General features: G+C 36.7%; 1 protein-coding gene across 3 annotated transcripts in view; it reads left to right on the top strand.

The window, feature by feature from the left end:
- ptpn4b (protein tyrosine phosphatase non-receptor type 4b) overlaps window positions 1-26,667 on the top strand; it is a 72,885-nt gene that overhangs the window by 5,392 nt on the left and 40,826 nt on the right. For 2 of the 3 annotated variants that reach the window (XM_022668206.2, XM_007257085.4), the window contains exons 2-10: window positions 12,772-12,926; window positions 16,851-16,958; window positions 19,247-19,289; window positions 19,394-19,472; window positions 19,585-19,629; window positions 22,212-22,264; window positions 24,531-24,651; window positions 25,992-26,079; window positions 26,512-26,600. In XM_022668206.2, coding sequence (XP_022523927.2) covers window positions 12,789-12,926; window positions 16,851-16,958; window positions 19,247-19,289; window positions 19,394-19,472; window positions 19,585-19,629; window positions 22,212-22,264; window positions 24,531-24,651; window positions 25,992-26,079; window positions 26,512-26,600 — 764 coding nt within the window. In that variant the 5' untranslated portion in view covers window positions 12,772-12,788. The remainder of the gene's footprint in view (window positions 1-12,771; window positions 12,927-16,850; window positions 16,959-19,246; window positions 19,290-19,393; window positions 19,473-19,584; window positions 19,630-22,211; window positions 22,265-24,530; window positions 24,652-25,991; window positions 26,080-26,511; window positions 26,601-26,667) is intronic. The other variant, XM_022668207.2, reaches the window with a different exon arrangement.

Below are 26,667 nucleotides of genomic sequence, written 5' to 3'. Positions count from 1 at the left end.
AGTTCTCGTCCCCTGTCCAGTCTCTGTTTTTTCCACCTCCCCAGTCTCCATTCCAGTCCCAGTATGTTTCTCCTGTCTAGTCTCCTGTCTCAGTTCCTGCCCCTGTGTTCTTTCTCTGGTCTTGTCTAGCCTTGTCTTGTTTTTCTGTTCCCTCTCTCTCGGCGCCTCTGGTAGTGGCGCCGTTGAGGGGGGGTTATGTCACAGTTTAGCCCATGTCTGTCTCCCTCATTTGGTCTCTTGTGCTCCTGCCCCTCTGTTTACCTGTCATGTGTTCCCTGCCATGTGCTTGTGTTGTGTTTCTGTACCTGTTTCCGCCCTAGCCCCGCCCTAGTCCCGCCCTAACCATTAGTGTTCTCACCTGTGTCTTGTTTGTAACCCTGCCCCCTCGTTATCCAAGCCCAGGTGTTCCTCACTCTCCTCATGTATTTAAGCCCCTCTGTTTGAGCGTTCAGTGTTGAGTCTTTTGTATCCTTAGTATCTTTGTATCCTTAGTATCTTTGTATCCTTAGTATCTTTGTATCCTTAGTATCTTTGTATCCTTAGTATCTTTGTATCCTTAGTATCTTTGTATCCTTAGTATCTTTGTATCCTTAGTATCTTTGTATCCTTAGTATCTTTGTATCCTTAGTATCTTTGTATCCTTAGTATCTTTGTATCCTTAGTATCTTTGTATCCGTTGTATCTTTGTATCCATGTCCTCTGTATGTAAGTGTTCCAAGTTTGTTCAGGTTGTTATCTTTGTGTTCTCAGGTTATTTTATGTTTAGAGTTATATTTAGAGTTTTGTGTTTCCTCAGTTTTTCTAGTCTTTGTCTTAGTTAGATTTATATCCTTATCTTGTTTTTTTGAGTTATTGCGCTACCCGTGTTTTGTTTTCTGTTTTTATAATCTAGTTTGTTTAAATAAACAATATTGTGCACTTACGTCCGTCCCTCCATCCTCATTCGTGACAGAAAGTGCCCTCAGACCAGCTCCTGAAGTGGTTTGAGTGATCAGATTTGTGTCTGTTTTAAATATAAATTTTGGTTATGTTTACACTAAAATGTTTATGTAGATTGGCCAGATATTCATTCAGATTTAATCTTGATATAAAGTGCAACATCAAAAACATGTAACTGGTAACTGCATACAAACATTTTTACCAAAATTTAACCAGTGAACTGGACAGTTACGGGTTTAGCTATTTAGGAGAACAATGTCTGCCAGATTTCTCTAGTTTTTATTACATATTCCACTTTTGACAACACCAATGTAATGGATTATTTGGGTCAAAAGATCACACACTTTTATACTTTCCAGTCCATACAGCATGTATCTAGTTTCTCAGGTAATCTGAGGGGATTTCAATGAATGTGAAGTGTGACACACACACATATGTGAGATATAATCCAGCAATAGCGTGATTGCTAGCCTACCTGTCTCAGCATACAAAGGGTTAAATTAGGAGATTAGCTTTTTGCCCTGTGCGCTTCTGCCGCTCGCCTGAACATGAGCAAGATACGCTGGCTTTGGCATTACATTGAGCTTTAGCATCACATTAACGGATTAGAATCATCACCTGAGATTGTTGTACTACGTCATGTTACACATTAATCATGTTATTTTGATAGAGGCACTTTTTCTTAGTTTCTCTCTGGCATGTTTACTGGCCTTTGGTGCTGTTACTGTGTAATATTTGAGCAAACAAATAAAAAAATAGCTAGAAACTAGAGTTTCAGTCCTATTTCCAGTCTAATCCGTGCTCTAAATTTTAACCACAGATTTGCATTGATATGCTTTATTAACAGATAGATTCTATTTTTAGTATCTTTTCATGTCTTTGCAGTCAAATCGTTTGTGGAAGTGGGTGACAGGATAAGCATTTGGAAGTCATTTATATCCCACAAACACGTGGCTTCAGAGAAAATAGAGCCTTGTCCTTATTCCACTGATGCACGGTCTCATTTTTTTTTGTCTTCTTGACAGCACTTTGAAACAGCTTGAGAATGTATTTCCTTTAATAATAAATTGCTAGAAGATAGATGAAACAATATTCTTTGGTGAATTAACTAAGCATAATGTATTCATAGGAACGTATGCAAGATTCTTATGATGAATTACGTAATGCATCCTAGAACTCAAAAAACTACAATAATACTATAATTCTGTCTTTATTTTATTCCATTCATTGATCATTTATTTAATTTTCAGTTATATGTAGATCTATGTAGATCTATGTAGTTCTATGTAGTGCGCTTTAATTCTGGGATGCCAGAATTCACTACTGAGCATTCTGAGGGTGTTGTGGGCCTAATTCAGCAAAACACTGATGAAACATCAGTGTTCAATAAAAGGTGGCCTTGGTCTGGATAAATTGACTCCATGTCTGGTTTGTTTGTATTGTGAACACTTTTCTAGATGGTTTGGATTCTCAGGTCACTTACAGGATGTTGAGGCAGTCTATCCTCAGCCTTTTTTGTAAACAATAGAAGAAGAAAAAGAACCAGTGCTTTGCATACGGCTGCTGTATTTACTGTAACTGTAGATTAACCCTTATATATAAAGAGAAATAAAAGAACTCTGAGGGTAATCTGTTTCGCTCATTATGCTGACATGACAGAAAAGGAGTCAAATTCTGTCAGGGTGGTAGAATTTGGCACAACACCTGTTAAGACAAATCAGTGTGAAGTATAGGGAGGCACAGCCCACGTATATGATGATAACAGGACATGGCATAGTTCTTTAGACCATATGGATACATTGTAACAAACACACAGATCTTGGCTCAGACTGTTTGGTGTGAAAACACCCTTAAAGTAGAGTCTGCTCATCCCCTTCCAGTACACAGCCTCGGTTGTTGTCAAGAGAACGTCCAGGTATTTGTAGGATTCTAAAAATACAGGCAGTAAAACAAATAAAACAGTGGGCTCTGACTTTTGCACAGTACTTTGCTGCCGTTTATAATGTCATGTAAAGCCCATTATGCAGCTTTTGGGAAGGAGATGTCTTTACCATTAGTGTTTGCTGCTTGATTGGCAGTGACCCAGCTAAGAGGTCACTGTATGCCTCCTAAAAGGTCATATGGTGTGACCTCCTGTTGTTTGGACAGCTGTTCTTTTAAGCCATCCAAATGCTCGCCCTGTATAGAAGGTTTGCTCATACTGAGGATGAAGGTTTGCAAATGCAATGTGACAGCAGGGAATATATTACATATATTCAGAATTTTTCGCACTATAAGGTGCACTTAAAATCCTTTAATTTTCCCAAAAATCGTCAGTGCACCTTTTAATCTGTTGTGCTTTATGTATGAATTTTACCAGTCAGGTTGTAAGTAGCAGTAAAACCACTCTACTGAAGTGCAGTGTTATACAGGAGTTTCAGTTTAGTCCTCCAGCACCGAGACTCAAGCAGTATTAGCATTAGCCGCTAGCTACGCTAAGCACCACTAGCTCTTTTGCCGTTCAGAGATGAGTGTTATTGGCCTGTAGCCTGCTGCTAACCATGGCTAGCACTGCTGGAGCAGTATTAGCATTACTCACAAACTGTGCTAAGCGCTACTTCCTTTGCCGTTCAGAGGTATTATCAGACTCTAGTCTGTGCGTTTACAATGTTGTGAAAACTAGCTAAAATCGCTCTGGCTGAGGTTCCTCAGTGTAGCTCTGTCGGGCAGCATTACCTGCTAACCACAGCTAGCCTTAGTGAAAATCTGAGTGCAAATCTAAGCTTACTGTAAATAAGCAAAGCGCTTTACTCCCCTAAATAAACAGTTTTCAGAAGAGAAATCTGTGTAGCTTAACATCCAGCACTCGTTTGACCTTAAAAGAAAATGTTTTTTTTTTTAAGAATTACAGTTTTGTTTACTTAGCTCAGCTTACTTATTTAACTTAAATACCCACCTACCACCACCACCCAGCAGCGAGACTTAGAAGGAAAACATGGAGAAACCCCTGTTACTTACTAGTGTTACATAATGCACCTTATAATCTGGTGCAGCTTGTGTATGAAATTAGACCAGAAAATAGATGTTTATTGATAGTGTGCCTTATAATCCGGTGCACCTTATAGTGTGAAATCTTTTTTAATATTATATTGTTTTAATTATGTGACATTACTGATCAAAATGTGTGACCTTGCCGCTGGATGTTTTGTCTAGTGCTATGACCATGAAATTTATTTTTCTATTCAATATTTCATTTTTAGGCCAAGGTTAATTGTGATAAGTTATGTACCATATATGATTCATATTTCAGTACTTTTTTGTTATTACTATGTATTGACTATGTATTATGTCAGAGGGCACTCTTTCCAGTCAAGGCAGCCATTAAGTTCCTTATTTTCAGGGGATTTCTGAGTAGATTACATATAAGACAATCCCGTTGCATAAGAAAGCAGAAATAAAAAAATCAAATTTAAATGGAGGGTTACAAAACTGAAGGACTGAAAAAAATATTAAAAGATGCAGATAAATCAAGAATAACAGCACTTATTGTTTATTTGATTTCCATCCCACCATTTGTAAAAACAAAGAAATGACCATGCTAGCCTCCTGACATGTAAAAAAAACATGAAGAAGGAACAAAACACAAAGAATACACAGTACTCCCTATGTAGTATAAGACGCTTTTTACAAAAAAAGTTTACAAAATGATGACTTTTAAATCCAAACAGAGCTCTACTGAGCTAAATATATTATTATAAAAGCACTACCGAGGTACCTTTGTACCTGTAAGAGCACTGCTGAAGTAAATTCATGATTAAAATTGCACTGCTGAGGTAAATGTTATGTTTTCTTTGTTGGTTTGTCTGCTGTGATATAAAAAAGGTTAAATTGTAGTTTTAATTCAGTGGTGAAGAGTGGCAACATGAAAGAAAAGACATACTGATGTTCTTAGATTAATGAGTTAGATCATCATTAAATGTGATTAAGATGATTTGGATGGTGAGCAGCAGAAAATTGAATGCTTTTAATGTAAATTTCTGCAGAAAAATTGTAAAGGCTAAGCTTAAACATTTAGAAATATTTCATTTTGTTTAGTTCTGGATGATCAGTTGGTTTTCTTAGAACACCAGAAGCTTCAGCTCTCTGATTTGCAAATGTTCTTCTTTTTTTTTGTTTCTTCCTCTAAGTAAGTGCTTTTTGATCAGCTCCACATCCTGTCTGACCCGTTGTGTTGAGCTGTCTTTAGATGTAAAAAAAATTCTTCTCACTTATCTCAAATGTTTATTTTTGATGTTCCCCTTCAGTAAGCAAGTACAATATTTTTTTATGTCTGTTACCTCAGAAATGTCTTCTGAAAATTGAATTGAAGAAGCTATGCTTTCAGCACTATAAGACATAAGACCATATGGCTGTGTATTGGCGCGAATGATTTCATATATTGCAATATTATATGTTACTGTAAGCAAGGTGATGAATTGTAAAACTATATATGACATCATATTTGTAAAATCTGAGTGTAGAGTGTAGAGAGTACAGAATTATATCTATATTGTAATCTATGTTACATCTAGTGGTCTGTTTTAAACACAAAATAAACCACTGTGTGCCATTAATCTTCACAATCTTCACTTTAATGGGGAAGCGATGAAATCCTCGCCCTAAGAATTGTGACAACCCTTTAAGCACACCAGCTACGTCATCAGGAGAGCAGTTCAGTAAGCCAGCTGCTGGTTAACTAGTTAACTTGGCAGGTGGTGCAGAAATAAATTACTATTGTCGATTCCTAAATCCCTCTGTTAAGGGGAGCTGAAATTTGCTTTGATTAGCTTTTTTTTTTTTTCCTGTTCCGCCTTAAATCCTGCAGCCCCTGTCGTCTGTTGCACCATTTAAGGTGGAACGGGAAAGTTAGCTAGCTAGCTACTGAGGCAAACTACTAGCGATCTTCTTTTATGCTTTTCTGAAGAATTTTGGCCATAAAACATTGAAACTACACATTAAACTATGGTAATATAGTGCTAATAGTCACTTATGGGTTTCTTTGGTCGCTTGTTCCGCCATCTAACCAGTGTTCCGCCATCATATTCCTTGGTTTGTAGTGTGCATCTGAAAAAATCTCTGTTTGAAGGGCTAACAAGCCTTATGCCTTCCCCCTACCTCTCCAGACTAACAAGAATCGGGTAAGTGGTAGGGCCAAGGGGTGAAATGGGATATAGCCCAAAAGTGTTTTTTTTTGTTATTTTGGCTGAATATTATCATTTTTCAAATATTTGCGCCATTCCTAAGTAACATTTTAATATTTTGTAAAGCGATATAGTAGTATCCTAAAAAATATTGTAATACTCTTTCAATAGTTTCATACACCTCTGTTTGACTGGCAATTAAATAAGTGATGAGTGATTGTCTGGGAGATTTGGACTGTGATCACTTTGATAACTTTTTTGTGTATTGTGACAATCTTTACTATTGTTAGGATCTGAAAGTTAAGTATTAATGGAAACCTCTCCTATTTTAACCTGTTTTAAAAGGAGCACTAGCTTAGCTTTACTAAACATCACAGTAGAACAGTAGGACGATGATGCCGTGTGTGTGTGGGATGGTGGTGATGCAGTTATTCTTTCTCCTAGATGGAAAATAGGTAACAGAATGTTTGGAGTGTGTTAAAGGAAAACTTGCGTTGGGATGTTTCTGTTAGTAAAGCTTTAAAAAAGAGCATCTGGTAAGCTATTGGTAAACAGTTAGAAGGTGCACTCTGTTTAGACAAGGTTCAACAGCTGACCCTGCCTGAACTTTGCGTACTGTATGCGTGCTGAGAATCAAGCATCAAGCCTGCGTTCCAGGAAAGAAACTTTGTGTGAAGAACCGGCCATAAAACACAATTCCCCTGTATTGGTTTTGGTTCTCCTTGAAGCTAATCTAACAGAAGGAGCTGTTGCTTACGTCACATAGCCAGGAAAAGTAGCCAAAGAAAAAGGATTAGCGCGGCTGAAGTGGTGATTCAATGGTATAAAAAAAATCATAAAGGTTTAGCACTAAGATCAGCTGTACTGGTTCATCCGTTTGGGCGAACAAAAGGTGACAAATGTTTTTTTATTTTTTTACATTTTTTATCCAATTTTTTCCCCAATTTGAAAGGCTAATACCCAACAAATGGGTACAATATGAATTGCAGTTTTGAACCCAGGGGTGATTGTAGGGTGATTTTATTCCCGTCCGGAACAACCCTGTATGTGTTTTTTTTTCAGACGTCCCCTGAGAAAATTACAGGATGAATTACCTACTGTTTTTTTAGTCCCGGTATTTTTAGTCCCGCACATATCTCTTACAGCTGCATTCTCTATCATCTAATCTAATTTAAATAACTAAAAACTGAAAGCCACTTAAAACTCAGTATAGAGAACATGAATCAGCTGATACACATACAGACAGTACTAGTCTAGCACCTCGCCTTTAATATAAACACACAAACGGACCAACAGCACCACAGCTAGCCTCTCTCACTACAGTTTAACCAACCAATGTCTAATTATCAGCCGATAGCATTAGCTTACTAAAAAAAAAAAAATGCAATAAACAACTATTGTTAAACTGTAGTTATTTATAAAAAAGTGCTGTTTAATATGTGTATCTAGTACATATTAAACATGTACTATCTAGACAGTACTAGACAGTATCTAGTACTGTCTAGTACTAGACTAGTACTGTCTGTATGTGTATCAGCTGGTTCATGTTCTCTATACTGAGTTTTAAGTGGCTTTCAGTTTTTAGTTATTTATAAAAAAAGTGCTGTTTAATTTTGTGTGTCTGTATGCATGCATGTACTCAGTGCGCAGCAGCGTCGAGTTATTGTATATTTGCATTGAAAGGAAGCTGCATTTTTATGCTTAAATTTTTTTCTGAGATTTGCACATATTTTTTATCATATTAGAGACAGACTTCTTCCTTTTAGGGGTGCTGGGACTCTTTTTAGAGGTGCTGGGACTCTTTTTATGGAGGCTGGGGCTGCTTTTAGGGGTGCTGGGACTTCCATTAGGGGTGCTGGAACTCCTTTTAAAGGTCTGGGACTCCTTTTAGGAGTGCTGGGACTCCTTTTATGGGTGCTGGGACTCTTTTTAGGATTCTTGGGCCTCCTTAAAAGGGCTAATGACGCCTCTGGTTGAACCATTGTTACTTAGATGTGTTATCAGTAGTCGCCGCTTGGCTGAAAGTGATCACCCACTTAATAATATTAATCTGTTTAGCAGTGGTCTACCTGCTTACACTTGACTTACCAGCTTAATCATGTCAGTGCTGTTGAGCATCTGCTTAGAGCAGATGGTAATGCTGGCAGTGCGTCTGGAATATTACAAGATTAAATATATACAGTTAATAAGGTTAAAATGAGAAATGGTTACTAATGCAGCTCTGAATGTGATGCACCTTGTTTTAGCAGTAATCTAAGCACTGTAATCTGGGGCAAATTGAAATGACAAATTTAGATAAGCTTACAATGTCCCAAATGACCCACTGTGGTATAGAAATGAATGTGCATACCCACATGTTTTTCCACGCTCGACGCATTCTGAAATAGTGCCATTGTGAGGGGGCAGTAGAACGCACAAAAATAGAATAGAATGGCCAGTTTTAAAAAAAAAAAAAGAAGAAATTCACGAATGGTGATGACATAATGGCAAAATCTTATCAGCTCTGTTTAGCCGTCTTCAGCTGAGTAAACCCAGTGGATGAACTGAAGAAACACAGCCACATGCAAATATATAGGAAACTCTAGTTAAATATATGCTTTGTAGATAGTTCTAGTAAAAATGATTATATTATATTTGTAATAAGCAGATTGTCTGCAGAGAACATACTGTATTTTACGAAGGCTCATAATATTATAAGGCACACTATCAATGAACATCTATTTTTGGTCTATTTTCTTTTTTTGCCACCTGACAGCGTTCCGATAACCCAGGGTGCTATCAGCTAGCGGTTCGTCCCACATAGCTTGTTTTAACACGGTAAACATGCAGACTACAGTCCTACATAGTCACCTCTGAACAGAGAAAGAGCTAGCACTGTGGTTAGCGGCTAATGCTAATACTTCTCCAGGCTCTGTACTGGAGAAACTTGACTGAAACTCTTGAATAACGATGTACTTCAGCGGAGCTGCTTTTCTGCTCCCTAATACCTGACTGATAAAATTCATACATAAGGTGCACCGGATTATACGTTATGCCCAAATATTATACCACGATATATATATATACAGTACAGTATGTTCTCTGCAGACAATCTGCTTATTACAAATATAATATAATCATTTTTACTAGAACTAACTATCTTTTTGGAATTCATCAAATAAGGGAAATGCTCAAAAAAAGACAAAAAATGTGGCATATATGTGACTATATTATGACACAATCTATATGTTACATTTTAACCCTCTATGGAACAGTGTTGATTTCAGGCAACAGGAACATATTTTTGATTATTTTTGATCATTTTAATGTTTTTTTATTTTCATATTCTTACTTGGTAGTCGACTATTCTGAATATTATATTTCCGATTAGTTGATTAGTCAGCAATTATTTTTGCCATGTCCTCCATCTGTGCTTGTGGTTTCTAGCCTCTTCTGTTGGTTCAAAGCAATAGAAACAACACGGGATTCAAAAGCTGTTCAAATGTTCAGCAGACTTCTATATGCCTAATGATGCTGATAACATGGACAGTGAGTGCAAAAGCAAGGAGGTGGTTCTACACTGCCTGGCCAAAAAAAAAGTCCCCAGCTGGATTTAAGTAAGTAAATGATGTGGGGTTGATGCTGTAGTTGGTCTGCAGGTCTAGGTTCAGCAACAGTATGTGCTGAAAGAATGAGGTCAGCTGACTACCTGAATATACTGAATATAGACCAGGTTATTCCATCAATGGATTTTTTCTTCTCTGATGACACTGGCATATTCCAAGATAAGACAATGCCAGGATTGCAGGGCTGGAATTGTGAAAGAGTGATTCAGGCAGCATGAGATCATCATTTTCACACATGGATTGTTCACCAAAAAGTCCAGATCTTAACCTCATTGAGAATCTTTGGGATGTGCTGGTTGGAGAAGCGCTACTTTGAGCAGTGGTCAGACTCTACCTTCATCAATGCTGCTGCAAAATCTTAGTGAAAAATTACTGCACTGGATTGAAATAAGTTTTGTGTCATTGCAGAAGCCTATTAAAACAATGCCACACTGAATGCATGCAGCAATCAAAGCTAAAGGCGGTCCAAAATATTAGTGTGTGACATTTTTTTGGGTGGCAATTTTTTTGGGCCAGGCAGTGTAATATTCTGATTGGACTCTGTAATGTGTTTTTGTTTTTTATCATATAATGTAGTTATGCAATGCTGCATTGCATAAGTGGCATGTTTTGATCTGTACCTAAAGAGAGAGATCTACATTAACTGCATGTTCTGTTTGTGTGTGTGTGTGTGTGTGAGAGAGAGAGAGAGATAGAGAAAGATGGAGAGTGTATAGGGGAAAGAGACAGAGAGAGTATAAGAACATGCTTTTTCCGGAGGTAAACTAGCATGCGCTGCAGTTTCACTGTTGACTGAATCTCTTTAGGTGGAGTTGAGACTAATGTTTGCCCAGAGTGTTTGAACATAGCTTCAAGTGCACGTGTATATGCATGTGCATGTGCATGCGCAGCCTTGAACATGTGTATGTGTGAATATGTGTGATAGGCCTTTCAGTACAATATTGCAGAGCTTCCGCCAAGAATGAATTCTGCTGGTGAATTTCATGCTTTTATCAATAGGGTTGCACCAGTATGGGAATTGATGGCAGATACTGATATCTGATGTAGGATGTGCATTTACGTCGTTACAATCGTGCATGCTAAAACGATACAGCTCAGTTTCTGAATCAGTTTTTCTGATTTTGCTATTTATAGGTATATGTTTGAGTGAAATAAACATTGTTGTTTTATTTTTATTTATTTTTAATGTTATTTTAAAATTTGTTCCCAAATTTCAAATACACAAATTATCATTTAGAGCATTTATTTGCAGAAAAAGAGAAATGGCCGAAATAACCAAAAATATGCAGAGCTCTCTGACCTCAAATAAAGCAAAGGAAACAAGTTCATATTCATAAAGTTTTCAGAAATCATTATTTGGTGGAATAACCCTGTTTTTAAATCACAGTTGTCATGCATGTTGGCATGTTCTCCTCCACCAGTCTTACACACTGCTTTTGGATAACTTTATGCCACTCTTGGTGCAAAAATGTAAGCAGTTCGGCTTGGTTTGATGGCATTTGATTATCCACCTTCCTCTTGATTATATTCCAGAGGTTTCCAATTTAGTAAAATCATATTTTTTTTCAGAGCTGTATATTGTTCAGCCGTATTATTTGTGATACACACTCACTGAATAGTTTACTATAAAGAGGTTTGTTCATTACTCATTTATGAAATAATCTAATGATCTAATAGCCAAAATGATGGGTTCCACTTCTGTCAGCCAAGAACAGAAAGCTGAGGCTGCAGTGCAGTGGCTCACCACAAACACAACAAAACTGGACAGCTGAAGCCTGCTAAGTTACACAGATGGTAGGGTCAGATGTTGGTACAAACAGCTTGAATGCATGGATCTAACCTGCTTTGTGTCAACATTCACAAAGGGGCTTGATAGTTTGGGGAAGTAAGCCCAGTAAATCAGTGCTATCTAAACCGACTGCTCTGCAGAAGTGCAGCATACAGTATATCAGCTTTAAATCCTCTAAATATCAGGTATAAATCCTTAAATATCAGCTTATAATATTGAATATCTAAACAGCAATGCTATACATTGTTTTTAGCCAGCTCTACCAATATGATATGACAATGTGATATCATTGTGCATGCAGTGTAGCACATTTTGACTAGGGCTGTAATAAAAGTAAAAAGATCCGAATCCCTGATTGCCTTCTTTCTCATCTTTGGAATGAGGGCGGAATTAGATGCCATATTAACCCTCCCAAGCAGATTTGGTAATGCATCATCATGCAGGTTTTCTGTAATGAATAAAATGTACTTTTTGGAATCAACAACAAAAGTTGTGGAACTCTGGGCACCAGCTGTGAAAGTCTCTTCGTTTCTGTACAGAACTTCACTCTGGAGCTGTGGGGTTGAAACACAACCAAAAAGTGATGCTTATTTGGCTCTGCTGTGTTGCTATGCTAATAGCTACAGACATGAAAAGTGCATTTTTATTTTTTCTGTAGGCCTATTAAACATAGCATGTCAGCTGACAACTTTCATACAAATAATGCTGCATTAGGGATGGAAAGATCGATCAGTTATGTATTGTATCAGCTGATCACCAGACAAAATATGTGATATGAAAGATGCACTCTCAAGAGGGTTATCCAGTTAGTGGTGTTAAAAACCAGACTTGAGCCAGACAGAATTGAGCAGAGCTGAGCTTTGTCTTCACACACATAGAGAAGTACAGCTCTGTCTGTTATTGAGTGTCTGCAGCTGTATGACAGCTCTAAAGTTCCACCTAGATAGTTGAACAATTAAAGAAATATCAGTCAATCACTGATCACATATTTTGTCTGAAAATCAGCGGATAGATTCATAGCTGATAAATCTTTCCATCTCTAAGGCAGCATTATTTTTATGAAAGTTGTCAGCTGACATGCTATGTTTGTAATAGGCCTACAGAAAAAATAAAAATACACTTTTTTGAGTACAAGTGTCACAAATTTCTTCAGTATTTCCAGAGCACAGGTGAAATGTGTGCTCTAAATAGAATTTTAGGCCATTTATTGAGAACCTTAATGGAGCAGATTGGTCTTATATACTGTATATGTGTGTGTGTGTATGTATATATGTGGCAGACGGTGTGGGGACAGTAATGACAGCACGCTTCCGGTTGCCTGCTGGCAGAAGCTCCGATGTGGGAGAGTCCGAAGTGGCCCGAGACCGACAGAGTGCGCAGGGGGTGTGTATCGTTTTGCTGCTGGACAACACAGTGCAAGCCTTCAGAGTTAATGTAAGTACACACACCAAGTTAATACTTTTGAGTGATATAAGTATAATTTAAATTAAGATAAATTATGATATGATCTGTATGTTGCATATTTAGTTACTAAATGAGTGTTTATATATGATGTATCAATGCAGTATCAGCTAATTTGTGACATTTTCTCTTTATTCTGATGTCCGGAACTGACAAATGTTTAAAAAAAAATTAATGTGAAGGACCTTTAACCATCAATCTTGTCTTATCTAAGTCTGATATTTTCCAGTGTGAGTCCATCACACAAATGAAGATATTACTCGCCATGCCACTCAAACTAGATATAGATATACTGTACATGTGAAGCATTTTAATCTGAACTGCTTTTTAAATTAGAGACAATACAGGGGTGGCCAATCAGAACTCGCCGCTGGGTGGTTGGGGGAGGGGGGTAGCTAACTAAGATAAATGAAGCTAAGCTAAGTAAACAAAACTGTAATAAAAAAAAGACTTTCTTTTAAGTTTTCAAACGAGTGCTGGATGTAAATCTACACAGATTTCTTTTTTGAAAACTGTTAATTTTGGTGAGTAAAGTGCTTTCATTTATTTACAGTAAGCTGGAGCATTAGCATTAGCGGCTAACTACTAGCGCTTAGCAGCCAATGCCACCCAACAGCGCTACATTGAGGAACTCTGAATGTTCCGGTAAGCCAGGACAATAATAGTTAGTGGTTTGCCCCACGTAGCTTGTTCTAACACGGTAAACACGCAGGCTACAGTCTACAGATATACTCACCTCTGAACGCAAAAGAGCTAGTGCGGTTAGCGGGTAATGCTGCTCCAGCTGTGCTAGCCAGGGTTAGCAACAGGCTACAGGCCGATAATACTTATCTCTGGACGGCCAAAAAGCTAGTGTAGATTAACATTCAGATTGAAATGTTCTTCTTTAGAATTACAGTCTTGTTTACTTAACTTAGCTTAGCTTTACCGGTCTCGCCACCCAACGCAAGAGCTGTTGAATTCAGAATGAAGAAATGGCGACATCCTTGTTTCTACTATTAGTTACTAGTGTCGCATAAAATGCACCTTAAAATCCTGTGTGCCTTATACTGCGAAAAATATGGTATTTTATCAATATTTATTATTTAAACAGTAGTATTATTTCATGAGAGCTGCTCATATTTGTCATAGTTTGCTTACTATTGAGTCTTCTTAAATATATAATTTTTATCTGAATACCTAGTGATACTTATATTTCACTGTTTTATTAAGCATATTTGTCAACTATGTTCCCACAGTAATACCTTCTATTCTTATCTAAGATTTGACATTTAGGTTTTTCCTCATTTAGCCTAATCTGTCCAATGTACACTGAATATTCTCAAAAAAAAACTTTATACCAGATGGTTTGACATTTGCATCCAGGATTTGCTGGTATTTTGTGGAATCAGTTTTTACTCTTACTCAAGCGATATTGCCAATGCCACGAACACACAGCGTGATCAACCCCCACATTGCCAACATGTTCTTTTCATCATGAAATACATTCCTTTTTTTCTACAAACATTCCTCCTTTGCAGAACTGCGAGCAAAGTGTTCTATTTTTATTTCATCAGTCTTCTGCCCTGGTGTACAAAACTCATCAGACTGTTCTGGGTGTTCTGTATATCATATTTTAGTGAGTGGCTTTTGTAACAAGGTTGCAGGTATGGTATTTTTTTGCATCATCACAAATAATGTAATAACAGCATCTCTGTGCAAGACTGTTTAGTCACAGAACGTTGCAAGAAGAACACAGCTTGTGCATGAAAACTGGATACCCCTATTGAGAGTTTGTTACCCAGCCCAGTACAGTAAGCCTCAAACTCAGCAGTTCTGTATGTATGAACTGGATACCCCTTTTAAGAGTTTGTCATATAACCCAGTGCAGTGAGTTTCAGAACTCAGCAGGTTTAACAAACACAACCAACCACACAGAACAAAGCAGATTGCATTTAACCGTGACCAAAAGTACAGCAGCTCCACATTGCAGTTCTGTATGGTAATCCCTGGTCTCTCAGATGGAGTTTGAGGTTCGATATTAAAAATTAAAATACATCTTATATTGAGAGACAATGCAGGACATTATAGAAGCACTGCATGATGATACACTACCAATTGATGGCTGACAAAGATAGACAGAAATATAGATGTAGAATCAGTGTGTTTTTAGCATTATGCATCTATGTCACGTATTGCGAAAAAGATCAGATCTGGGCGAGGATGAAGTGTGAATGAAGTTTGTATACAGTGCATAATAGTGTATATTCATTTAATGCTTCAAATAGCAATAATAATACTTTAAAATCTATACTGAAACAGGCTCTATACATGTGTAGGGTTGCCAGAACTGTTGAAATATTTTCCTTATTGCATGTTTTTTCTACATTTAAAATGTGTACTTTTGATACGTGATCTGAGCGGCTCCTTTAAAAGTGCTCTGTTTGATTCGTGTCTGTTTCAATATGACTCACTCAGCTGCCAGTGACAGTCATTACAGCTGAAGTGTACACATCGTGCACAACCTTTTGCACCCTGATAATTATGTCAGAGTAGCAAATGGAGCAGGACTCATACCCCCCCCCACTCTGTTTCGGTCAGTGAGCCAACATCCACACATATGCATACATTTGAATAAATTAGTATACATTAGTATGCACTGTAGTGTTCAGTAGACCCCCCCAACTCACCCCTGGGGTACTGCATCATTACAGCATAAACTGTCAGTAACTGCAACTGACTGAAAAACCACCCTCTTTCTCTCTCTCTTCCTTATACTCTCGTATTTTCTTTTTATTCTGTCCTCCTCTCCCCCTTTTACTCTATTTAACTCTTTCCTTCACCCTCTCTCTTCCTTCTACTCTGTTATTTTACTCTCTCTCTCTCTCTCTCTCTCTCTCTCTCACACACATTTCTCTTTTTTCTTGCTAATTTTGCTGTTTCTCAATCTTTCTCCTATTCCTACTACTCAATTTTACTCTCTCTTTCACTCTACCTGTCTTTCTGTCTCTCTCTTCTTTCTACTATCTTATTTTACTCTAAATGTTTTTACCTTTCTTTCTTTCTACTCTTTTTACTTCCTCCTTCTCCCTGTCTTCCTTCTACTTCTTTATTTTACTCTTTGTTTCTTTTCTTTTTACTCTGTTATTGTGCCCTCTCCCTTTTTCTCTCTCTCTCTCTCTCACTCTCTTTTACTCCTATTTTACTGTTTCTCCCTCCTTCTTTCTCATATTTCTCATTTTTCTTGCATGTTTTACTCTATCTTTCTCTGTCTTCCTCCTACTCAATTTTACTCTCTCTTTCACTATACCTCTCTTCTTTCTATTCTCTTAGTTTACTCTTTCTTTCTCTTTGTGTCTCACTCGATTTTTCTTCCTCTCTTCCTTTCTCAATGTCTTATTTCTTATTTTACACTTTTTTTCTCTTTCTGTCTCTATGCCTCTCACACACTATCTCTTCTTTCTTACTTTATTCTCTTCTCTCCCTTTCTTTGTCCTTTTACATTATTATTTTATTCTCTCTCATGTTCTCTCTATATTCTTATTACTGTTATTGTACTCTTTCTTTGTCTCCCACCGTCTCTCTCTATCTCTCTCTCTCTCTTCCTTTTACTCTCTTTTTATGTTCTCTCTCACCTCTTTTTACATCTTTCCCTCCTACCTTCTTATTTTACTCTTCTGTTTTGTCTTTCTGTTTCTCCTATTGTGTTTGTTTGCTATTTCTATCTCTTCTGTATCTCTTTCTGTCTACACCTTATTTTACACTCTGATCCTAACTATTCTTTTTTTCTCTGTGGTCTCTTTTCATCACTTTACTGTCTTGTTTTACTCTATTTTGTCTCTCTCTTTCTTGAGTTCTCTATTTGCTTATTTTGCTGTCTCTCACGTTTCTCTTCCCCCTCTCTTTCTCTCTCTCTAGAAGCAGGAACAGGGTCAGGCCTTGCTGGACATAGTCTTTGAACATCTGCAGCTGACAGAACGAGACTATTTTGGACTTCAGCTCACTGACGAGACCTCAGAAAATCAGGTGAGACTGATCAGCTGCTCTGTCAGTATCATAACACACACAAGTATAAGGGGTCCTGGCAAACTAAAGGTTTTACAGTGGACCTGTGGTCCTCACACCTCCGCTGATCTAAATATAATTGAAAATCTGAGGCTAGACTTTGAAAGAGAGCAATGCAGCAAGACGACTCAATAATTTCATAAAACTGGAAGCCTTTTCCAAGAAAGGGTGGGTACCAAACAAGAACTGAAAGGCCCACATCACATTTTTTATATTGCACAACAAAAAAAAGCTGCTTCCACATTTCCCCAAATGTTTTCTTGCTGACTCAACTTCAAACTTATTGTTGGCTTTTGTTAAGGCTACCTTTTACTCATGTAACTATTTAGTGAATAAAGACATATGTAGACAGAAGTGCCCAATATTTTTATGCGACTGTAAAAAATAAAGTTTTCTGAAGAAGTAGGAAACTGAGTTAACCGATACCAAGCATTATAACTAATGCTGAACACTTTATTTAGTTTAATTTAGAGTGTAGAAATTGTCTCTCCCTGACAGAATTTTATATACCATTTTTTCACACTATATGGCGCACCGGATTATAAGGCACACTATCAATAAACGTCTATTTTCTGGTCTATTTTCATACATAAGGTGCACCGGATTATAAGGCGCGTTTTAAGAGACACTATAAGGGCAACTTCTAAGGACAATATTAGCTACCACTTTTTCCATGCAGCTTGTTTTAACATGGTAAATGGACAGGCTACAGTCTGATATACTCACCTCTTAATGGCAAAAGAGCTAGCGCGGTTAGCAGCTAATGCTTATGCTGCTCCAGCAGTGCTAGATGGGTTTAGCAGCAGGCTACAGTCCGATAATACTCACCTCTGAACATGGAAATATCGGTTAGTAACTAATGCTAAAGCTGTTCCAGCCTCGGTGCTGGAGAAACTTCACTGGAACTCCTGTATATCGCCGTACTTCAGCGGAGTGACTTTACTGCTTCTTACAACCTGACCGGTAAAATTTATACATAAGGCACACTGGATTAAAAAGCGCACTTGACGATTTTGGGAAAAATTACAGGATTTTAAGTGATCCTTATAGTGCAAAAAATACAGTAGTGGAGATGGAGACAGGGACAGAGGTAGGGAGAGACTGTGGGCCTGCCACTGCTGCTGAAAAATATTCTAAATAAAACACAGGAATGCAGTTTCACAGTTTATTATTGTTTTGGCAGTATTATCTTTCTTTTAAAAATATGAATAAGCATAAGAATATGCCCCAATATCCCCTTTAATAATAAAATATTCACACATGCACATATACACACACACATGCACACACTGCAGTAGTCGGGAGGTTAAACTGGACAGACCATAGAGTTGAGTCCCGGGACATGCCACACTCCAGTGGTTTGTAACTGAGCCTGAAGAGGGACGGTCTCTAAGTGTTACAGCACAGCGCAGAGGAAAGAGGGCCAAATACATTATTCATACATTCTGATGAATATGTTATTTAGAAGTGATAAATGTTTTACTGTATATTTCACAGACTAGTTCACTGAATAGAAATGCAATAGACACCAACACTTATTTGATGATGTTTAAGATTTGGGGGCAGTGTTGTGGGAATTGTGGATCCCTGTTAGCTAATGTTATTTATCTGTGCTGTTACCTTTATGCCTGTTAGCCTGTTAGCTAACACATCTCGTGACTTGTTAAGTGAAGTCCTCTGTTTAGCTATGCTAAACATGCTTTAATGGTCGGACTGATGGTTAAAAATTTACTATATGACTGAATTAAACATGTGTGCAGTGTTTACTTTGTGTTTTAACAAACTGAACTGTATTTTATATTTTCAAGTTAAAAAATAACACAGTAACACAATTTGAGGTATTGTAGCCCTCTAAACAAAGGGCTAGCAGAGTTTACACAAATTCCTGCTGCTAGTAATATTGCGGAAATGTTTTAAGAGGATTTGATAGTGTGATATACCGCCCAATCCTAATTTGCATATTTCATATTTTGCATATTGCTTATGCTCTATAAGAACAAAAAAACAACAAATTGGTATGAAAAATCATATGTTTGAAGATTATCAAGATTTATAACTTTTCATAGTTAAATTTTTTATAGGTAGATTTTTAAAAACAATTACTTTCTGATACCAATGACTGCAGTATGATTGAAGATTTCTAATTTGGCATTAATATTATGACAATTAAAAAAACTATTGGTCTTGTTTAAAAAAACACAGGAAATTTGACACTGACTTTCTTTCATATTTTATATATGTTAATATAGAGGTGGCTGGATCCCAACAAACCTATAAGGAAACAACTAAAAAGTATGGGGAATTATTTTTCTCTATGATAATATTTCACAATATTCATATTTTCATAATTCAATCATGCAATTGATTAAACTGTGTGAAATTCACTGTGTTTATAGGGGTGGCTCCAAATAATTTAAGCTTTAGGGTGAAGTTTTTTGTTAGTGAGCCAAGCAAACTGCAAGAGGAGTACACAAGGTGCGTAAATTATATTATATAATTTCTGTATTTTTCTTAGCAATGCTGTTTTATATGCTAAATACTGGATTTCATTTTTTCAACTTTCAACTTTCATTGTTCTTGTTTATAGGTACCTGTACTTTTTGCAGCTGAAACAGGACATCTTGAGTGGAAGGTAAATGTTGCAAAATATATTAAAACATATTTAAATAATATGTTTTTTTATAATTATGATTTATTTTATAATAGGTAGAACTAAATGGGAAAATAATACACATTTACTGTAAAGCTAAATCATATTTTAAAGCTAAACATGTAAAGGTGCATTAACATTTGCACAGTGTGGAGAACTTGTTGAAGTTGTCACTTTCCACTTCATTAGTGCTGTTTATTTAGGTCCAGTTTATACATTCTTATGCTAAAGATTAGACAATCTGCTCAAAGTCAACATGTATTGATTTTTAAATGAAAATGAATAGCTCTTTACACGAGTCAAGCTTAAAGTGGCAGTCCGTATTATTTAGTTTCTAATCTGAAAGTAGAAGAATTTCTGAGTAGAGAAAGGACAAAATATTGTGTTTAATGGTACAAGTGTGCTGGTATGACCATCCCTGCTAATCCTAATATATTCATTCTAAAACACTGGGGTGTCGGGTCGCTTTTCGCGGGAGTTCTTCTGGTCTTCTCTTCAGATCACGCGTCTATACATACATACGTTACATGTACAGCCTCTAAAAGAGGATCCGGCTCAGTTTTACTGAACACGAGCTGCTGGTGGAGCAATGGAGACTTCAGAAGAGGAAACTCAGAGCTCAGTAGCTTATTCACTCATAGTAAAACCAAAGAAACGAAGGAGTGAAGTTTCTGACTGAGTGCTCTATCTCTCTCTGACTGAACATAACCTGGAATAGGATTCATCCACTCAGAAAGGAGGCCGCATCACACCCGTCCCGTTCAAAATGATTCTTCCGCACACTCGGTGCAATTACCCATTCTCACCGGAGAGGGCCCCAAATTTCAAAACATACGGACATCAGCTTTAAATTCGGCACTTTTTTTGCACATTGTATAATATACAATTTCTATTTGTTAGCTTAAGTTGACATTGCATTTTATTTAGCATGTACAAAGTTATTAAATACATTTTAATGTCCCAAAATATGTTTTTTCTTATATAATTCTGTTCACTTATTTGACCTGTGGGGCAGGTGTGCTGTTACATGCTTTAACCCAGATATTTTCTGGGACCAGAATTTTCGTACTAATTCACTGGAGGAGTTACACGGACGTGATAATATGAAGGTAGTGTGTGTGTGCTGCTCATATAAGAGGCACAGCTGTGTTTTGTTTTGTTTATTTTACACACATCAGTGTCACTGACCGAAATATCCAGCTCTGACCATTGACTGCTGATCACACACGGTGTGCATCAGGACATGTGCCTTTTTCTCTAACTGGTACAGGGTGGAGCTAGATGGTAAAGGTTGATATTTCTAATAATGTGATGTGATGTTGTGAACATTGGTGAAATTGGTAAAACAGTTTTCAGATATAAAAAAAAAAAAGAATAAAAAAATTAGGCGAATTTGGTAAGAAATAAATCAGATTTTGTAGGCCCCTACTTTGAATGAACCAACCTTTTATCATGTTTAAGTTAACACTATGTTTTTAAGTACACTGTAAATCAGTGTACTAATGTTTTTTTTTTTTTCAATTACATCAGTTGTTTGGCAGAATAATTCTACTCCAAATTTACTGTAAGATGAATAAAACTGATTTGTATAAGATTTATTTTATTTTATTTCCTTTTACTACATACAGCCCTGGAGAAAAATAAGAGACCAATTAAAAAATGATGAGTTTCTTTGATTTTACCAAATTGAAAACCTCTGGAAAATAATCCTGAGGAAGATGAATGATCACAAGCCTCAAACCAAACTGAACTGCTTGATTTTTGCACCAGGAGTGGCATAAAGTTATCCAAAAGCAGTGTGTAAGACTGATGGAGGAGAACATGCCAAAATGCATTAAAACTGTGATTAAAAAGCAGGGTTATTCCACCAAACATTGATTTCCGACCTCTTAAAACTCTTAAAAAACTGAATATGAACTTGTTTTCTTTGCATTATTCGAGGTCTGAAAGCTCTGCATCGTTTTTTTATTTTTTCAACCTTTTCTCATATTCTGCAAATAAATTATCTAAATGACAATATTTTATTTGTTATTTGGGAGAAATGTTTTTCATAGTGTATAGAATAAAAGAACAATGTTCATTTTACAGAGCTGTAGAAAATGTCCAGAAATGTAGTTTTATTCTTGAGTTAAGTAGCATTAGTTTTATGCCAAATATTGACAGTTTTATTATGTGGCAACACATAAAACACTACGAAGTGAACACAGCAGCACACAGGCAGCAGAGTCAGCTCATAAAATTACCTAGCCTGGGGGGAATGACTACACACTGACATATATACAAATACTATAGATGGTTCCAGCAGTCAATGGAAAAGAATCTTTCAAAGGTAACAGAATAAACCTGATTATTATGAGTTAATTTGACTCGAAGATCCCATCTTTATGCATAACAGGAACACGAATGTTAACCTAACTCTAAGTACTCGAGTGTAGAAATGTTTGGGAATATCCAATTTTATGTAAAACATTTATTTGAATTCCAACCAATAGTGATTGTGGGTTTACCGTGTAATTTATTGTAAATATAATTAGCTTTTTCTCATCTCTTTTGTTTTATGTTAGGTTACCGTGTCCACAGAATGCAGCAGCTCTTTTGGCCTCTTATGCCATTCAGGGTAAGTTTTGACATCACACCATCTTTTCTCATTCCTTATTCCATCATTTTTTTATTCATTTTAAAATGTCTAGTTGTGGTCTCCACTATGAAGGAATGCCACGTGAGCTGTTTTTTGTGTGTTGTTTCTGTATAGCCCTGCTTTAGTTGACTGAATTAGAGGTTTCTGGTTTAAAAAAAAGGTTCTGGCTCTTGCTCATGAATATAGATACATGAAAACATATCGCCTCTGATTGGCTAACAGCACTGCAGCAGAGTACGCCTACGGGTTTTCCCCCCCAAACACAGTCAATTCTACAGCTCTAAAACTCAAAGGACAAAATGTTTTTTAGAGATACAGCCTTAGTTATAAAGATACAGCACTGAGTGCTAAGTAAAGTTAACCCTTAAACTTAAGGCTTAACATCAGACTTACTGTCAGACCATATATTTAAGGTCTCTGTAAAACGCGGAATCCACCGGAGATCTGATTTAAACCGATAGTTACTTACACAAGATAGCTAACGCTAACTACCTGGTGTAACCAGAGCTTTAAGCTCTTTAGCTGACAGTGTCGGCTCTGCTGCAGCCCGGCTTTAGCTCTGCCTGTGGGCGGGTGTGAGCCAAGGTGGACGATGCCATGAACTCATGGGTTGATGTAGACATGGTGCCTTTCCTGAAATATTTCTGAATATTTTCTTTTACTAGCTACTGCAGACAATGGAGGTTGAGGAACAGTTTTATGTGCAGCATCATTTACAACTCAGAGACCTATAGTATTTCACAAAGAACACGAAAAATTGGATTTTAGCAGAATTAGACCTTTAAAGGAGGAAGATCTTACAAAAATCTCAAATATTTTACCCATGGTTTGTGGTGACCACTTTATAGTCTCAGCCAGCACTTGGTGCAGATTAGCTTTTTACTACTGGAACAATAAAAGCTTTAAAATGAATATGATGACCCAACTTAATTATGCAATATGTGTCTTTCTATTCTCTCTGTAAGCTATTATAAGAATGACTGTGGAGCTGTTTTGATTAGTCTGATCTGGGCATTAGACATTTGAACAAATAAATTGGTTTGTTGCTAATGCGTGTAAATTTCTCATTTTTGGTTAATTCCATTTAAGCGGCATGTTTATTTTGCTTTACGCTCTGTAATCTCTCTCTTTCTCTCTCTCTCTCTCTCTCTCTCTCTCTCTCTCTCTCTCTCTCTCTCGCTCGCCCGCTCTCAAGCTTTTCACCAATCTGGCCTCAAGCCTTTTGTCTCTAGATTAACCCCAATACTGGCGCTGGGGTTTAGCTGATGTTTGTTATGAGGGTTTCAGGGTCATGCACACGAGGGAAGGGGCTTTAATTCGGCTTAAGAAAGATCAGATTGACTCCTCACAAACAAAATATCCATTGAAAGTAGGATTGCACAATACAAAATTTGTTAACAATAGCTCTTATAATGGTAAGTACTGATAATGCAGTATATTGGAGTATTGTAAATACTTCTCCCACACTTCTACCACACCTCCTCAGAGCAATGCTGTGTACAGAACTGTGTGCAGACAACTAACTATCAAACGCCTTGTTAAAGTTCATTTTTACACTACTTTAATGAAATAATGCTTTCGGGATCACTCATTTTATTCAGTTGCGGGCTTTTAATGAACTGTCTGTTATCCAGCTGAATATTACAAGCTGGGTACGACTAAGAAAGCAGCTCTGAGGTAAAGCTATAATAAAAATGGGACTAAATGTGTGACCTGAGTAGTTAGCTTATTTGCGTTAGCATTTCTGTGGTAAGTGTATGATTAGAATAACACTATTGAGGTAGCTTAGCTAGGTTAAAGGTTTTGTGCTTTATTGGTTTGTCTGCACGGATATTTAAAAAGTTGCTTAGTTGTTCAATACATATTTTTAGTTTACCAAATTGTAGTTTGGTAAAAAAAATATATATATTATTTAAGCTATATAATTTAGTCTGTAATAATGCATCTAACCGTCTTAGAAAATTACACAAATCTGTTTTGTTTTTATAAAACATTAAAGACTATTTTGCATTAAACTGGCATTAAAATGTACGGAAACACTCTCTGTGACAGTTTAAAACTTTTGTGTAAAGGCCTCAGCATCTGGCTCTGGCTTTTGGCATGATGTTGGGTTTTTAGCAGACCGTGAGCAAATTGGAAGAATCCCTGTGCGATGCTCTCAAAGGGTAAAGGACCTTTTTGTGCTCTCGCTGGTGTTCTCACACACTAACACACACTTGCTTACACTGCGTGCTTTGTGTTCCAGCTGAGTTGGGGGACTACAGCCAGTCGGAGCACTTGCCTGGCTACCTTTCAGAGTTCAGCTTCATTCCTAACCCTCCAGAGGACTTTGAGAAGGAGGTGGCCAAACTGCATCAGCAGCACAAGTAAGCAAAGATGGAACTGTAAACAGAGATGCCACAATATACCCAACAGCTTTTAACTTCTGGTATCTATATGGCAGAGCAATATATTATAGCTGATGTTTAAAATGAGGAGCTTTTAATTAAAAGTTGAAAAAAATGCTATGAAAAAATGGTTAAAAGAAGTATTATGTATATTGTTGTATTATGCAAGACAGAATTATGTATAGTCTTTAAACCAGTAGCATTATACTAATAAATAATACATTAAACTAAGATTTTTTTGCATTGTACTAACAATTGGTAACTGAATGAATATCTCAAATAAGATTTTTTTTTCAATATACATTGCATTATTTACTTTGAATAGGAATGTACATATTGTCTTAAACAAAACATATAGAATTATGGCCCTTCTACACAGAGTAAACATTTTCACACCAAGTCTGATGCATAATAAATAAATAGTTTTTGTTATATAATTGGTCTTTTTATTTCTTTGGACAAACATTTCCCGTTTTCAGCTGAATAATTTTGGTTGCCAAATATTCAGTTCACTTCTAAAATTAAGAGAAATTTTACTTACAGTACAATTGTTTGTAAAATTAGAATATCAAAATATCTACATATAGCTCTGGAAAAAAGTAACAGACCACTTAAACATTATGCATAAAACTGTGATTAAAACCAGGGTTATTCCACCAAATATTATATAATATTATATAATATAATATGATCTTGTTTTCTTTGCATTATATAAAGTCTGAAAGCTCTGCATCTTTTTTTGTTATTTCAGCCATTTCTCATTTTCTGCAAATAAATGCTCTAAATGTTAATTTTACTCAAATATATACCTATAAATAGCAAAATCAGAGAAACTGATTCAGTAATTCAGGTGGTCTCTTATTATATATATACATATATATATATATATATATATGTATATATATATAGCTGCTCGTTATTCTGTTATGTTAACAGTGTCTACATATAGATTCTTTTATCACTACTTTGGATTTGTAACAAAGTTTTCAAATTTGTTTTTCCCTCCAATGTGTGATCCAGTGTTTTCTGTTGGTATTCTGGGTATCAGGTTGGAAAGTGCAGATCTATAGTGGTGTACAAGGCAGCATGATCAGACTGAGGGGCAAAATAAGGAACGCAGCTGAATATAAACACATAAACACATACACACACACACACACACACACACACACACACACACACACACACACACACACACACACTCATGCAAGAACAAGGCTGCTCATTGTTCCCAGCTCCCAGAGATTGAGTCTCCTTACAGACTACTGCACAAATGATCTCTCTCTCTCTCTCTCTCTCTCTCTCTCTCTCTCTCTCAGTGGACTCTCTCCAGCTCAGGCGGAGTTTAACTACTTGAGTGCTGCCAGTTCGTTAGATTTGTATGGAGTGGAACTGCACTATGCTCGGGTGAGTATCTAACTCTCCCTTCTATCCCACCCCTCCCCCCATTCAACTCGTCCCATTTTTTTTTACGCATTTATTTAGGCCAACAGTTCAATATTTGGCCCTGGTCTACAGCATTGTTTTTTTGTTTTTGTTTTTGTTTTTTTTTAATACAACTTGCCCCATGCAAATATGCGGCCATCTTTGTTACCCTTGTAATTCCATCTTGATTCAGCAGTTCTTAATTTCAAAAATGTGAATTAAGCACTAAATATTTGAGGGACTTGACTGAAACACATGGAGTAATCATAATTTATAAGTGTTCCAAACATCACTATGTGTTCACATGCCAATGGAAAAAGTCATTGGAATATCTATCTTTAAGTAGTATTAAGTAAAGATGTCATGATGAAATTAACCCAGCTAGTCCATGCTAAAGAACTGTTATTGTTACAGGACCAGACCACTGCAGAGGTCTACATTGGAGTAATGTCTGCTGGAATTTCAATTTATAAGAACAGGGTACGGGTCAGCCACTTTCCATGGTAAGTGATCTCACAATTTAACAACAAAGTCAGGTTTCCTGAAGTGGCTAACAGTAAAAAACAGAAT

This window comes from Astyanax mexicanus, chromosome 23, assembly GCF_023375975.1.
Source record: "Astyanax mexicanus isolate ESR-SI-001 chromosome 23, AstMex3_surface, whole genome shotgun sequence".
Taxonomy (NCBI): domain Eukaryota; kingdom Metazoa; phylum Chordata; class Actinopteri; order Characiformes; family Acestrorhamphidae; genus Astyanax; species Astyanax mexicanus.
This window is presented reverse-complemented; position numbering and strand designations above follow the sequence as displayed.